This window comes from Sinocyclocheilus anshuiensis, unplaced genomic scaffold (genome assembly GCF_001515605.1).
Source record: "Sinocyclocheilus anshuiensis isolate Anshui unplaced genomic scaffold, SAMN03320099.WGS_v1.1 scaffold1041, whole genome shotgun sequence".
Classification (NCBI taxonomy): Eukaryota; Metazoa; Chordata; class Actinopteri; order Cypriniformes; family Cyprinidae; genus Sinocyclocheilus; species Sinocyclocheilus anshuiensis.
This window is the reverse complement of record NW_015554134.1, coordinates 53,374-68,033: the sequence shown is the minus strand read 5'-3', so window position 1 is coordinate 68,033 and position 14,660 is coordinate 53,374. Positions and strand designations below refer to the sequence as shown.

The following is a 14,660-nucleotide window of genomic DNA, read 5'->3' as shown; positions in this document are numbered from 1 at the left end:
AAGATGTATATATATATATATATATATATATATATATATATATATTATACACACACATATATACACACACACACACAATTTTAATTCTACTTTGAGAAAGTGGCAACCATTTTTTAAACAATAGCACTTGCAAAATGTTAAACTTGCAAATTTTATGCCATTTTAATGTATCTTCCTAAAAATGTTCCCTTGTTCCTGGTTTCCGGTACTTTTGTGATTATATTTAATAAAGTAAAAAAATAAAACAACAAAGAGTCCAAGAAGACCTGACCTAAATTCAACAGTTGTGGACTTGCTAGAGATGGATGAATTTACATGAAAGTGAGTATGTTAACATGGTTGCTCCAGACGTCCCAAGTTTTGTGGTACTGGAGTTCCCAAGTCCGGTGGTCCCAAAGGTTCTTCCCTTTCATCTGATTGATGTATCCACCTTTGTGTCCTGCTCTGCCGGCTCCCCTATGGTGGTATTTGGCTCAGCAAGTTGCATTAGTGATATTATTGCATTTGTGTGCTCAATGAACATGAATAGGATCGACTACAATGCTCAGCGTTGGCAAATATCATGTGTGTTTGATTAGAGACGGAGCTAGACCCAGAATTTCCCATACCTGTTACAAACAACAAATGTTAACCACTCACATTTTTCGGGTTGTTTTTATGCAAAATAAATGTTTTTGCAAGATTCCATACATGAAAATCTGAGAAATAAAAAGAATATAATAATAAACAAAAATGACAGAAGGCTTCCGTAGTATTGTTCCATGATGTAATAAGAAATGCTTATCTTCAAAGTAGGAGCTTCCCAGGTGCACTTGAAGGCAATTTAAGAAACCTGTGTGGACTAAGACCTGGCTGACTTCATACATGCAGTGTGTAAAATAGCTGTTAGTGAATATAAAAGGTCTGCAGAGGTTTAAAGATCGAAGTGCACAATAAATAGTAATTTGTCATCCCGCCCTCAAACACTTTAGTTTGTGGTTTGTGTTGTGATGCTGTTTTCTGCAGTGCAAAAGCAGATTTGCATTGTTTACAATTCCAAAGGATGAGTATGTGAAGAGTCAGTGGTTAAAATACATTTTTACAATGATACCACAGCAGCAAAACGCTAACCTTCCCGTCATTTTACCGACGACTGCTTCACATGGCTAACTCACATTACTGTCTTGAAATAGATCAGATAATCAGCTGTGGGCCCACTCTTACCTAATATTGTGTCAGTTAATGCAGATTGTCTGTCATTCTTACTACTTTGAATAATGATAAAATATTTTTTTGGTTTACAAACTGTAATGTTACATCAGTGCTTGGTTAACGTATGTACCCTTATTGTTTGGGTAAGGGTTTATTATTTAGCTGTGGCATTCTGATGTAGTTCTGGTATTGGTACCGAATACTGAAATTTTGGTACCGTGACAACACTAGTTCCCACACATGCACATCAGTAAATTAGAGATATACACATTGGTTTGTTGATGGACATACACTTGTTAATGCTGATGTATAGGAATCACAGTTGCAACGTCTCAAAATGTACCACAATCCAAGACAAAACTTACCGCTGAGAAACGTCCTGCTCAAGTTGTCCTTGCAAAGGAGGTTTGAATTGATCAACTAGTTCTTCCAATGTTTCATCATCTGACACGGGCTCGAATTGATATGGTAAACAACGCCATTGTTACTGTGCTTTACAGTGTTTACAATCGCTGAGGATTAAGGAAGACTTCGGAGCTGAAAGTCAGATATAGTAATGGCCACTTTGTTTCCGATACACGCTGCAAGCAGTAGACCAATCACAACAGACTGAGCCATCTGACCAATCAGAGCAGAGTAGTTTTGTGGAAGGAGGTCTTTGGAGAGACTGAATCTTTTCAGACTATTTGAGAAACAAGGTGATGTGAAATGAGTATTATGAGAAAATTAGAGTGTTTTTTGACCTTGGATGCATGTAAACCTATTGTAGGAGACCTCCAAAACAAAATTAGGAACCTTTAAAAAAAAAGCATAATAGGGGTGCTTTAAGTCAAAAATGGTATAAAAAATGAAGTTCTGGAATAAGAAATAATTCATTTACAAATAATATTTGATATAATACATTGACATCCACACTTAAAATGGGACTTAGGTGACCAAACACATTTTTGGGCCACTGTATGTGTCAGACCAAATTTTAAAAGCAAATTGTACAAAGACTAAGATTCATTCATTTCTGTTTTCTTTCTTTCTCAGATGTCATTATTTCATATCGTGTTCTTGCTGCTCACTGGCCTGGGTGTGAGTTTGTCTCAAGATGAGAAGCCGACGGTCCCATTTGGCTGCAGATTTGGACCTCCACGACCATACACTCTCTTATGTGACCTGGATGCTATATGGGGCGTGGTGGTGGAGGTCGTAGCAGCGGCTGGTGTGTTAGCTGCCATTTTACTTTTGATAGTGTTACTGTGTCGCCTGCACTCAGTGACTGAGGCACCAAAGCGAAGTGGCATCGGTCCGATTCTCTTACTGTTAATGGGCATTATTGGGCTGTTTGGGCTTAGCTTTGCATACCTTATTGAGCATAATGAAAGTATTTGTGTGGTGCGACGTGCCCTCTGGGGTTTGTTTTTCTCACTCTGCTTTGCCTGCATGTTAACACAGGGCTTGAGGCTGCACAGGCTTGCATGTGAGTCTCGTAGCCCAGGCGGGTGTGCCCTCGTTGGACTAGTGCTAGGGTTAACAGCAGTACAAGGTATTATTGCTGCAGAGTGGCTTCTTCTAACAGTGCTGCGGGAAGGTAACCCGGCTTGCGAGTATCAGGCACTGGACTTTGCACTCGCTTGTGCCTATGTGGCAGCACTTCTGCTGGCTGCCTTAGTAACTGCAACATTAGCACTGTGTGGGAAGGCACGACAATGGCACTGTAATGTTGTGTGGCTTCTAGTCTCCTGCTTGCTGTCCATTCTCCTGTGGGTGGCTTGGGTTGGTTTCTACGTCTACGGAAACAAAGTACTTGAGAAGTCTCCGGACTGGGATGATCCAGCATTGGCTGTGGCCCTGGTAGCACAGGGTTGGTTGTTATTGCTGTGCCATGCTGCTCCTGAAGCCCATGCCTGTCTTCGATCACCCCATCAGCCTTCAGCTCCAGACTATTTTGACACATCTCAGAATTCATCACGTATGAGAGAGGCTAGCCTTGATGAGGACATCCCACTTTCACACAGGCAGTTTGTGGAGAACCAGGGATACACGTTTGATGAAAATGCTGCAGGTACAATTAGGCACAAAGATCAATATATAATTTGGTATATATTAAACAGATCCTAACATCCATCTTCTGTGTTGTAGGGTTGAGAAGTGGTAGCCATTATAATGGCAACACAGGGGCCAGACCCAGTGCACCCTTCAGAAGTAACGTCTACCAACCGACTGAGATGACCATGATACTAAATGGAGGAGCAGTGAGTACATAACTTCATATTTTTATAAATAGACCAAATAAATAAACCTTTAAAAACCTTATTGTGTCCTCAACACAGAAGTCCTTGGACACGCACAGTAAGTCTGTTATGTAGAGTGAGCAGACAGTTTCCCATAATCTATCTGGACTGAGTGCAGTCAGTTTCTTGGATGAATTTGCATGTGGGAAGTTGTGTTCAAGTCTGGAAGCTCGCAATGCAATTTCTTTTGGCTTGTGTATGTTTCTGTCTACCATCACATACAACTGATTTGGTGTTTTGGGCTTCCAAATATTCGGCCCACATGATAAACGACTATAATGTTGTGGTTATAACCGGGTCTGCCTCCATGATGTGCATTCTGCTTTGGGTGCAGAACAAGTGTCTGTCAAAGACGTCGGTGCACATCTCAGGTTGTTTGAATCTGAATTTGAATCAGTAAAACAAAGTGCAGCTTCTCTTAGTAGGACAGTTTTGGCTGTCCCACATTTGGTTTTCGAACCTGGTGTCACTCCTGGATGAGCCACCTTGGGAAAAATCTGTTTTCCAAGGCTCGGGGAACCATGTGGCATGCAATGATGACACTTTGAGTTTGGAAAATGAACAGGGCTCTGTCTCTAATCTGAGTCTTTTGGCTGAGGTTGTGGGTACCATTTTAAATGCTGCAAGAGCAGCTTCTGCTAGGAATCTCATCTTAGGATCTCATCTTTTTGCATCTTGGTGCGGAAAGCACAATTTCCCTACTCATGAATCATCTCTGTTATGTTATGTAACCCTCGTTCCTTGAAGGAGGGAACGGAGACGTTACGTCGACACTGACGTTAGGGGTCTCACTTAGGAGCCCCTATCACCTCTGAGCACTACAAGAAATGGCCAATGACTATTGGTGAGTGGAATTTGCATGCCAAGCCACTATACGGGTATATAAGATGGCGGTGTGCATCCACTCAATCAGGTTTGTGCTGAGGAGTGGAGAAAGCATCCCGGCATTCAGCGAAGTTCAGGGTTGTGACATGAGGGATGTAACATCTCCGTTCACTCCTTCAGGGAATGAGGGTTACATAACATAACCGTGACGTTCCCTTTCAGTCAGTCACGTTCAACATTACATCGACACTGATGTTAAGGGTCCCTATGGAAAGCGTGCCAGGACAGATGCACCTCAATCCGTAACCTGCCCAATGCCCTCTAAGCTATAGCTAATCAACCAACTATAAAGAGCTTACTAAGGAAGCCAAAAAAAGGGTGTTCCAACATTCTCACAATATTTGTTTCAGCAATCGTTGGGGTGCGGAGACACATCCATGCAGGAATAGTCTAAGATCACTGTCCTGACCCCAGTTCAGGGGAACATAACAGGGAGAGACACTGGTTTACCAAGGGAAACCATACCATGGAAAGAACATAAAGGATTGCCCAAGGGGAATCTCATGTATGGGCACCTAGTCCAGTCCAAGGCGTGACTGATGCGTACAACACTAGTACTGGGCCCGATAGGAGACGGGGAAATTACTGGAAGAAGATAAGGTGCATGCATCCTAGCCAAGAGCAATGGTGCTGCAAGCGAGATACAGAGCCAGTCCTCCCACAAATTACCTGTTCATACCTAACACATGGGAGAAAACCGGCTTCATCCAAAGATTATAGAATCTTGTGAAGTTATTAGGTGTTGCCCAGCCCGCAGCTCTGCAGATGTCTGCTAGAGAGGTGCCATGCACCAACGCCGAGGAGGAGGCAACACTCTGAGTGGAGTGAGCTCTCACCCCCAGAGGGCATGGCTTGCCTTGTGTCTGGTACGCCAAGGCAATGGCATCCACTAGTCAGTGGGCCAAGCTCTGTTTGGAGACAGCCTTTCCCTTCTGCTGACTTCCAAAGCAGACAAAGAGCTGGTCAGAGCATCTAAAGCTCTGGGTGCGTTCCACTTAAATGCACAAAGCATGAATGGGGCACAGCAACGCAGGGGCTGGATCTGCCTCCTCTAGGGGCAGCGCTTACAGATTCACCACCTGGTCCCGAAAGGGAGTAGTAGGACGTTTGGGCAGGTTGATTGCTGCAAATCAATCCTGGTGCTGAACGCACAAAGAATGCACTTCTGCGTCAACATCTTGAACGGAAGCCTATGAAGGGACCGATTCAAGACTCGCAGATCCAGGATTAGTCATAACCCACCTCTCTTCTTGAGGGACAGGCTCTGTTGCATCCTTCGCCAAGAGGACTGTGATCTCTGCACATTGTGATAGACATCTTATCCTCCTCAGGAGCCCCAAATAAGACACTGGGTCTGTCACAAGACGGACTGGCACCTTTGTCCAGGAGCTCAGTGGCGCTAAGCAGGACTTCCGTGTGGGCTGAATATTCCTGAGAGTGATCCTCAGGTCACCCTTGTCTCTAACCAATGCAGCCCCGAGGTCTTTACAAACAGAGGAACCAGACTGGGTAGAATTCAAGGGGAGCCTTGGGAGCTAGAATTCAGCATAACCATGGACATGCGCTCGCGGTGCGAGCATGACCCATTCACGAAAGCCGTCTCAGTGTGCTTATGGCCCAGACATGTAAGACAGCGATCGTGCCCGTCATCAGAGGTAAGGAAACTACTGCACCCAGAAGCATACGGTTGGAAAGACATCTCGAAAGACACTCATTGAAAACAGTTAAACTTAGCATTTTTTATGGCTCAAACGACTATAATGTTGTGGTTATACCCAGGTCTGCCTCCATGATGAGCATTCTGCTTTGGGTGCAGAGCAAGTGTGTATTGCAGTAGGCGGTGCACATCTCAGGTTGTTTGAATCTGAAAACAGGAATACAACAGGAAAACAAAGTTCAGCTTCTCTTAGTAGCACCGTTTTGACTGTCCCTCATTTGATTTTCGAACCTGGTATCACTCCTGGAGGAGCTTCCTTGGGAGAAATCTGTATTCCACGGCTTAGGTTGGCTGACGTTAGGTGTCAGCCCCTATCGCCCCTATCACCTCTGAGCACTACAAGAAATGGCCAATGACTATTGGCGAGTGGAATTTGCCACTATACGAAGAAATGGCCAATGACTATTGGCGAGTGGAATTTGCATGCCAAGCCACTATACGGGTATATAAGATGGCGGTGTGCATCCACTCAATCAGGTTTGTGCTGAGGAGTGGAGAAAGCATCCCGGCATTCAGCGAAGTTCAGGGTTGTGACATGAGGGATGTAACATCTCCGTTCACTCCTTCAGGGAATGAGGGTTACATAACATAACCGTGACGTTCCCTTTCAGTCAGTCACGTTCAACATTACATCGACACTGATGTTAAGGGTCCCTATGGAAAGCGTGCCAGGACAGATGCACCTCAATCCGTAACCTGCCCAATGCCCTCTAAGCTAGCTAATCAACCAACTATAAAGAGCTTACTAAGGAAGCCAAAAAAAGGGTGTTCCAACATTCTCACAATATTTGTTTCAGCAATCGTTGGGGTGCGGAGACACATCCATGCAGGAATAGTCTAAGATCACTGTCCTGACCCCAGTTCAGGGGAACATAACAGGGAGAGACACTGGTTTACCAAGGGAAACCATACCATGGAAAGAACATAAAGGATTGCCCAAGGGGAATCTCATGTATGGGCACCTAGTCCAGTCCAAGGCGTGACTGATGCGTACAACACTAGTACTGGGCCCGATAGGAGACGGGGAAATTACTGGAAGAAGATAAGGTGCATGCATCCTAGCCAAGAGCAATGGTGCTGCAAGCGAGATACAGAGCCAGTCCTCCCACAAATTACCTGTTCATACCTAACACATGGGAGAAAACCGGCTTCATCCAAAGATTATAGAATCTTGTGAAGTTATTAGGTGTTGCCCAGCCCGCAGCTCTGCAGATGTCTGCTAGAGAGGTGCCATGCACCAACGCCGAGGAGGAGGCAACACTCTGAGTGGAGTGAGCTCTCACCCCCAGAGGGCATGGCTTGCCTTGTGTCTGGTACGCCAAGGCAATGGCATCCACTAGTCAGTGGGCCAAGCTCTGTTTGGAGACAGCCTTTCCCTTCTGCTGACTTCCAAAGCAGACAAAGAGCTGGTCAGAGCATCTAAAGCTCTGGGTGCGTTCCACTTAAATGCACAAAGCATGAATGGGGCACAGCAACGCAGGGGCTGGATCTGCCTCCTCTAGGGGCAGCGCTTACAGATTCACCACCTGGTCCCGAAAGGGAGTAGTAGGACGTTTGGGCAGGTTGATTGCTGCAAATCAATCCTGGTGCTGAACGCACAAAGAATGCACTTCTGCGTCAACATCTTGAACGGAAGCCTATGAAGGGACCGATTCAAGACTCGCAGATCCAGGATTAGTCATAACCCACCTCTCTTCTTGAGGGACAGGCTCTGTTGCATCCTTCGCCAAGAGGACTGTGATCTCTGCACATTGTGATAGACATCTTATCCTCCTCAGGAGCCCCAAATAAGACACTGGGTCTGTCACAAGACGGACTGGCACCTTTGTCCAGGAGCTCAGTGGCGCTAAGCAGGACTTCCGTGTGGGCTGAATATTCCTGAGAGTGATCCTCAGGTCACCCTTGTCTCTAACCAATGCAGCCCCGAGGTCTTTACAAACAGAGGAACCAGACTGGGTAGAATTCAAGGGGAGCCTTGGGAGCTAGAATTCAGCATAACCATGGACATGCGCTCGCGGTGCGAGCATGACCCATTCACGAAAGCCGTCTCAGTGTGCTTATGGCCCAGACATGTAAGACAGCGATCGTGCCCGTCATCAGAGGTAAGGAAACTACTGCACCCAGAAGCATACGGTTGGAAAGACATCTCGAAAGACACTCATGACAATGCAAGCTGTACAGAAAACTGCTCTTTAGGCTCGAGCACCCAGGGGTAGAACACAGCACTTATCTGTGCTATCACAGGGGCAAACACACCGCTGAATGCTCCGTCTGGAGACACAGCTGAGAAGTTCCTGCAGACAGGTGTTCTTGAAGTTTTTTTTCTTGTAGTTCTTTTCAGGAAGAAAAGGCACCCACGAAGTGATCGGCTCTGAAGCAAAAATCTGAATAAGTGGATGTACGTTGCCATCTTATATACCCATATGTACGGGGAGTGGCTTGGCATGCAAATTCCACTCGCCCATTGGCTGTTTCTTGTAGTGCTCAGAGGTAATTGGAGCTCCCAAGTGAGCGCCTTAACATCAGTTTCGACATAATGTCTAACGTGACTGACTGAAAGGGAGCCATGGTTCAATATGTAACCAAGAAGTTTGAATGTGCAAATGTAACATGAGAGCAAGATAAAATATTATTCAGAAAATATATTATTATTCAGAAATATAATAACTTATTCAGAAATATTATATTTTATACCTTATTGGAAAGCACATTATAATCTGACACAAATATTTTGTGCAATGTAGTTTTCAGTTTGCTTGAAATTGCTTTGAAGTCCCTTAAATTACAGATTTTGCAGTGTCCATTCTAAAATCTAAATACTTCAGAAAAATCTTGTTTTTTTCTTTCTTTTTTTTTTCTATTGAATGTCAATTTAATTTTCTTTAGTATATAAAATGCTTAATTTTTCTTATGTCCACAAAAGTACTGCAAACTATGAATTATGCTGGGTACATTTTTATGGTCTGAATTATTTTTATGATTTCAATTCAGATATATACATTTTAGGTTAACCTGCACCTGAAAATATCATCATAATATATGTGGTTGGCCAGACAAGGCTGCCATTGAAATTATGAATCGAAGGGGTGAAATTGTCAATGATATATTATATTACCTGTCAAATTAACCTATAAAAGCAATTCTTGTATAACATAGTTGCTATGACCCTACTATGTGACTGTGTCCACTAATAATGAATTGTTTGACACATACGGTTAAATTATGAAATTATGAATTATGAATCCTTTTAAGGTATATATTTTTTATCTGCACAGGTTGGAGTTTTGCATAATCTTAAAGTCAGATTTATGATAAAGAAGCTCCTTTACTATCCTGAGAATATCGCATCAATATCACAAAAAAAGAAAGAAAGAAAGAAATTTTGGTCATACCATTGATTTTACAAACTATTGGCCAGATTTTCCAATGCACAAATGGTATTTCCCTTAAACATTTGGTTCTTGAGTGATGTAATATGGAGGAGAGTAAATGTCTCTTTGGTGGGGGGAGGAAATAGTTTTCTCTGCCTTGACCCAACTATAAATAGAACAAAACCTGCCAACAATGCAACACTGCAGCCAAAGCCTTGTCAAAAGCTGAGTTAACATTTATCCAAACGAGCAATATTTCTGCTCAAAGAGAATGAGGCAATGTGCAAATGTGGATGTAGAACCAGTTAAAAAGCCAAACCAGACATCACCAATTACCACAGTGTCGACTGTATTAAAATCATTTTGGGAAAAAAATGGATTGATAATCCTCTGAGAATAGGCTGGCTGTAGAATTATGAATGGCACATAGTGTAAAGACTTAAAGTATGCACTACTAAGTCTAGACAAACAGATTCAAACACAGCTAAGTAGTGATTAAAAATAAACGCATCAAATACTTAAAGATTTGTTATGGAAAAACCTTGAGATGACAGTGAAGAACTAAACACATGGACAAGTCCTAGGCACAGATCCCTATGACCAGCTATGCACGCATAGGACTAGGACTGCAATTCAGTTTTTTAACAAGAAGCAAGATTATATATGAAGAATATATACCAGAAGAATATATACAAGATTAGTGGTGTCAAAATTAGCACGTTAACGCAGGCGATTGATTTTTTTCAGTTTAACGCGTTAAAAATATTTAACACAATTAACGCAGGGGCGGCACTAGGGTTGGCCACCCCACACACAACTGCTGCTTCTGTCACTTTTTCTCTTGACAAGAAGTGCATTTATTCAGTCGCAGAACGACTGAGAATGGGAGACGTTTCAGACTCGCGCTCCACTTCACTTCAGCGCCAGGCGCGAGTCAAGCAGCGTGGAAACGGTACTGTGCTCGCAGCGGCGCTCTTCAATTGCACGCACAAAGGCGCCGGCACGCTGTAGCCTGTATCCTTTCATATGGATTCAACTCGTCAGCTCATTAATAGAGACTTTAAGACCTGAAGTGGGTCAGAAAAGGTAAAACGAGTTGAGAGAAAATATGATGCGTCAGATCCAAGTCACATTCAGCAGCGGCAGCTCTTAAAGAAATAACACATCACAGCAGCTGGTTATTAGGTTGTTTTGCCTATTAATCAAAGGACAAAGAAAAAAAAAAGAGCTTTAAGGATTCATCTATATTTAATTTAGAATTTACTGTTTGATAATTTCAATTTCTGTCTATTTCTGCTGAAGGGCACAGGTAAATACAGTATGACATTTATTATAATGGGTTTATGTGAAGATTGTTTTAAGTTTGCTTAAATTAGAAGTTATTTTTTCAAGTCTAATAAATGTTAGAATTGATAGCTCTCAATTATACTGTAATGTTGAATGGCTATAGTCAATGGTTAAATATGGGGGGGAGGGCCATTTTATAGAGAAATCAGTATAGGTATCATTTATAGTGGCCTTCAGTCATAAAAAAAAAGATGCCATTTAAACAAATATTTGAATTGTATCATAAATCACACCATATTCATTCATTGAGGCCAGAAGAGAGCTGGTCCCGTTACTAAACCTGGTTTCTCCCAAGGTTTTTTTCTGTCACTTGATGGAGTTTGGGTTCCCTGCCACCGTCACATTTGGCTTGCTTGGTTGGGGATTAAAAGACACTTAATATTCAGTAATCTTTTCAGTTTGACTGCTCTGACACGATCAGATGAGAACAAAATGTGAACTGAATTGAGCTACTGTCACTATTGACACCATTGCCTTCTGGGCAGTGTGTTTGTGTACAGCGATAACAGGGATAGTCATCTATGGAGAGGTGGAAGTATTTGATGTCTTTAACCAGGTCTTTATTTGGGAAGGTGTCCATTACTTTGTCCCTGTTTGCAGTAGTTTTATGAAGCCTGAGCTTTGAGACAGCTAGCATCTGTTGTGCCATTTTAAGTACATTGATCAGCTCTTCCTCTGTAGATAATCCCTTAAAGTCATTTTCTACAGAGGAAGAGCTGATCAATGAGTTTCCACACCCTCTTTAGTCGAATCATTGTCACCATGCCACAGAAAGTGTTAAACAGTCTTCACAGACCAAGAAGCAGTGAAACGTCTGCTGTATGCCAGCTGTAACAGTGACAGGATCCTTTTGAAATCTTTATGAGGACACCTAACAGGATATTGTTAAGGTCAGGGCCAGGCAGCAGTCCATTATTAGCCGCTTTTCCACTATCGGGCCGAACGGTTCTCTTTGCTTTACCGTTCCATTCCGTGCCGATCCGGGCCAGTCAGCACGGATACGGTTTCATTTTCCACTGTGGTGCTGATAACGGAACTCTTTGGAATGTAATACAAATGCGTCAGTCGTTGCCTTGGTAACGCAAGTATAATGTAAACAGCAATATGGACGATGATCAGATATTTTAGATATATGGGACTCCTTTTTTAATCTGATATTCACTTCGTTAAATAAAGGACACAACTCTTGACGCGAAAAATAAAATAAACAGAAGTCTGCGACGGGAATACCAACAAATGCTGACGGGACTTTCCTGATCAAAAGTGTAAGTGAATGTAAATGCAAGCAACTCGTAAACATCGGTTTGAAACAGGTAAATAGTTGTTTACATAAATGCGTAAGCATGAATAGCTACTTGTTACTTACCCTCCACAAGCACACCGTCATTTCGCATGGTTGGGCGGCATTCTAAAACTGTCCAAAGCATCGTAGTATCTGTCAGTTTTTTTGGAAGCCCCGCTTCTGCTATTGTCCTTTTGGACGCGATATGTATGTTTAAACGTTTAAATTTTTTCCCGCCACTGTTTGGAACTTTTTTTAATGCCCTTCTCTGCTAGAGACTGCGCTATGATTTTAAAAACGTTTTAATTTCTCTTTGCACCCTCCAGCTGTTGCTGAATTTTTCTCTCTGCCCAAATATCAATAAGCGCAAATGTTTCCTCCACAGACCAAACGGTCTCAGACATTTTTTTTATTTTTATATTGAACGTAGCGTAGCTGTTTACTTGGCTGTTTGATCAAATAGCACGCTTCCGCTTAGCCACCTATGGAGAAACGTCACGCACTCTACCAGCACGGTTGTCTAACGTGCCGAGGAATTCTGGGCCGAGAACGGTTTGTAATCGTGCCGCGCCGTACCAGGCTCACGTGGAAATACAACTGGAACCGTACCTGACAGTTCTTAGAACCGTTCGGCCCGATAGTGGAAAAGCGGCTATTGAGAGATACTCCATCAAACTGTGCACTCAGTTATAACTGTGATTTGTTCTGTATTTCTGGGATGGTACACACCAAATGATGGGAGATACCAGCATTCTTGGCTATCCTGTAGAGGAGGATGTAGCTCTTCATGGATATTTCCAAGTATCTCTGTATGAACTCTAAGGAGTTCTCTAGTCATTTCTCAAACTTGTAACTGAGAGACATGGTATGCCAATGGTACCACCCAGTTGTTACCCAAATCTTTGAAGAATTCCTTTTCCATGATGTTCAAGAAGAACTGCTGCTCGACTGAAGGAGCACATTTATTCATCTTTGTTCTGCTGAAAGACTGACTGACCAGGTCTGTAGCTTGATGGGTCTACTTGACATTGTAACATGTGACATGAGTTTTGGTATTGGTATTTTTCTTAAAACCGTTCACGAGATCTAGCTTGTGACTTTACTAGGCACACATCTCCTACAATAACTCAGCCAGTGTCTGAACAGAGAATTATGAACACCATTGAGTTGTTTGTGGACCAATCGCAAGAACGGTTTACACTTAATGTGTGCTGTTTGTGACATAACAATGTACATAAATGTACCTATTAAGGTGTACATGAATGCATGGGTGGAAGCTTAACATTTCAGAATCATGTTTGGACTCTGTGTTCAACACAATGCTTAAGTTAATTTGAAAGTGGTTTGGAACATGAATAATGCATAGGTTAAACCTTAAAGACTTAAGACTTTGCAATGAAGTTCTACATCCGATTGGGACTGTGGCTAGTTTACTAGATCCCAACAGCCTATCTTGTCGCTGGAACAGAAAAGCACCAATTTGCAAATTTCTCCTGCTCACAAAGGATTGCAAGGTTCTCTCTTATAGACAAAAGGAGGGTTCTGAAAAGAGAAGCTAAATGCAACAACGAACAAAAAGGAAAGAAAGAAGAATTCTAAATACTGAAACAAGGGAATTTGGGGGAGTTTGGAATTGGCCTCGTCAGGTGCTGACAGATTGTATGTTCTGTTTAATGCACTTGAGAGGCGTTTTTCCCACTTATGAAACACCACATATCTTGTGTAAATGTCTGTAAACCTGCCTGCTTCTAATTGGCTAATTTTGTTTCTTATTGCCACAGGTTCCATCCGCACCTCCCACATACACAGGAAGACAGCTTTGGTAAAGGAGGAGAAGGATGAATGGAAAAGTGGTGTAAAATCTCTGAAGTGAATGCGGACTTACAGTTAGGAACAACATTAAAAGCCGCCAGTGCTCCAGTGAGACTGAAATACAGGTCTCTGATGGTGGTGTGTGTGTGTGAGCAATTTGACAAGCATGATAGAAGGATGTTAACACTGGACAACTCTTTGCACCATCAATAGCTGTAGTGATTTTGAGTTAGTGTACTGGTCAAAAATATTATGCGGTTTCACAGATTTCTCCATTAAAACAGCTTTTCACTCCCACAGTATTTTAATTTTATCATTGTTCTTGCTCTGGCTTCAGATTCACCCTGAAGTCATATCGTATGTTACATGAAGAAGTTACTGTATTGCAGTTGTGATTGTGCTGTAAAACTTGGACGTTTTATCATTCTGTGATAACTGGATACAGTACTTTGGTTTCTCTGGTCAGAGTTTTTTTTATTTCGTGAGTTGTCTGTGTAGGAATGACTGGCGTGCAACTGTAGCGCCAATCCCCATGCACCATGCTGTGACAAATCGTTAGCGTTCTTCTATGGACTCTTTAGCTTAAATCTCACTCGATTCTAAGTAGCACCTTGTTGCAAATGGGCTGTATTTTTATACATCAAATTATTCTTGCATTTCGCCACTGGAGCTGTGAAATATTTAATCAGTTTTGAGCTCTGCTCTGTTTAACAGTTCTACAGTTAACCTTCAGATACCTACTACTGCTGGACAGATCCCAGTGGAAATAACTA

The 14,660-nt window shown here is 42.5% G+C and overlaps 1 protein-coding gene across 1 annotated transcript in view; it reads left to right on the top strand.

Moving 5' to 3' along the window:
* The window catches only part of LOC107670358 (G-protein coupled receptor family C group 5 member B-like), a 36,911-nt gene extending 22,470 nt beyond the window's left edge, over nucleotides 1-14,441 (top strand). The window contains exons 3-5 of the mRNA XM_016462929.1: nucleotides 2,227-3,244; nucleotides 3,322-3,434; nucleotides 13,857-14,441. Of these exons, the coding sequence (XP_016318415.1) occupies nucleotides 2,227-3,244; nucleotides 3,322-3,434; nucleotides 13,857-13,901 (1,176 nt within the window). The 3' untranslated portion in view covers nucleotides 13,902-14,441. The remainder of the gene's footprint in view (nucleotides 1-2,226; nucleotides 3,245-3,321; nucleotides 3,435-13,856) is intronic.
* The last annotated feature ends 219 nt before the right edge of the window (nucleotides 14,442-14,660 follow it).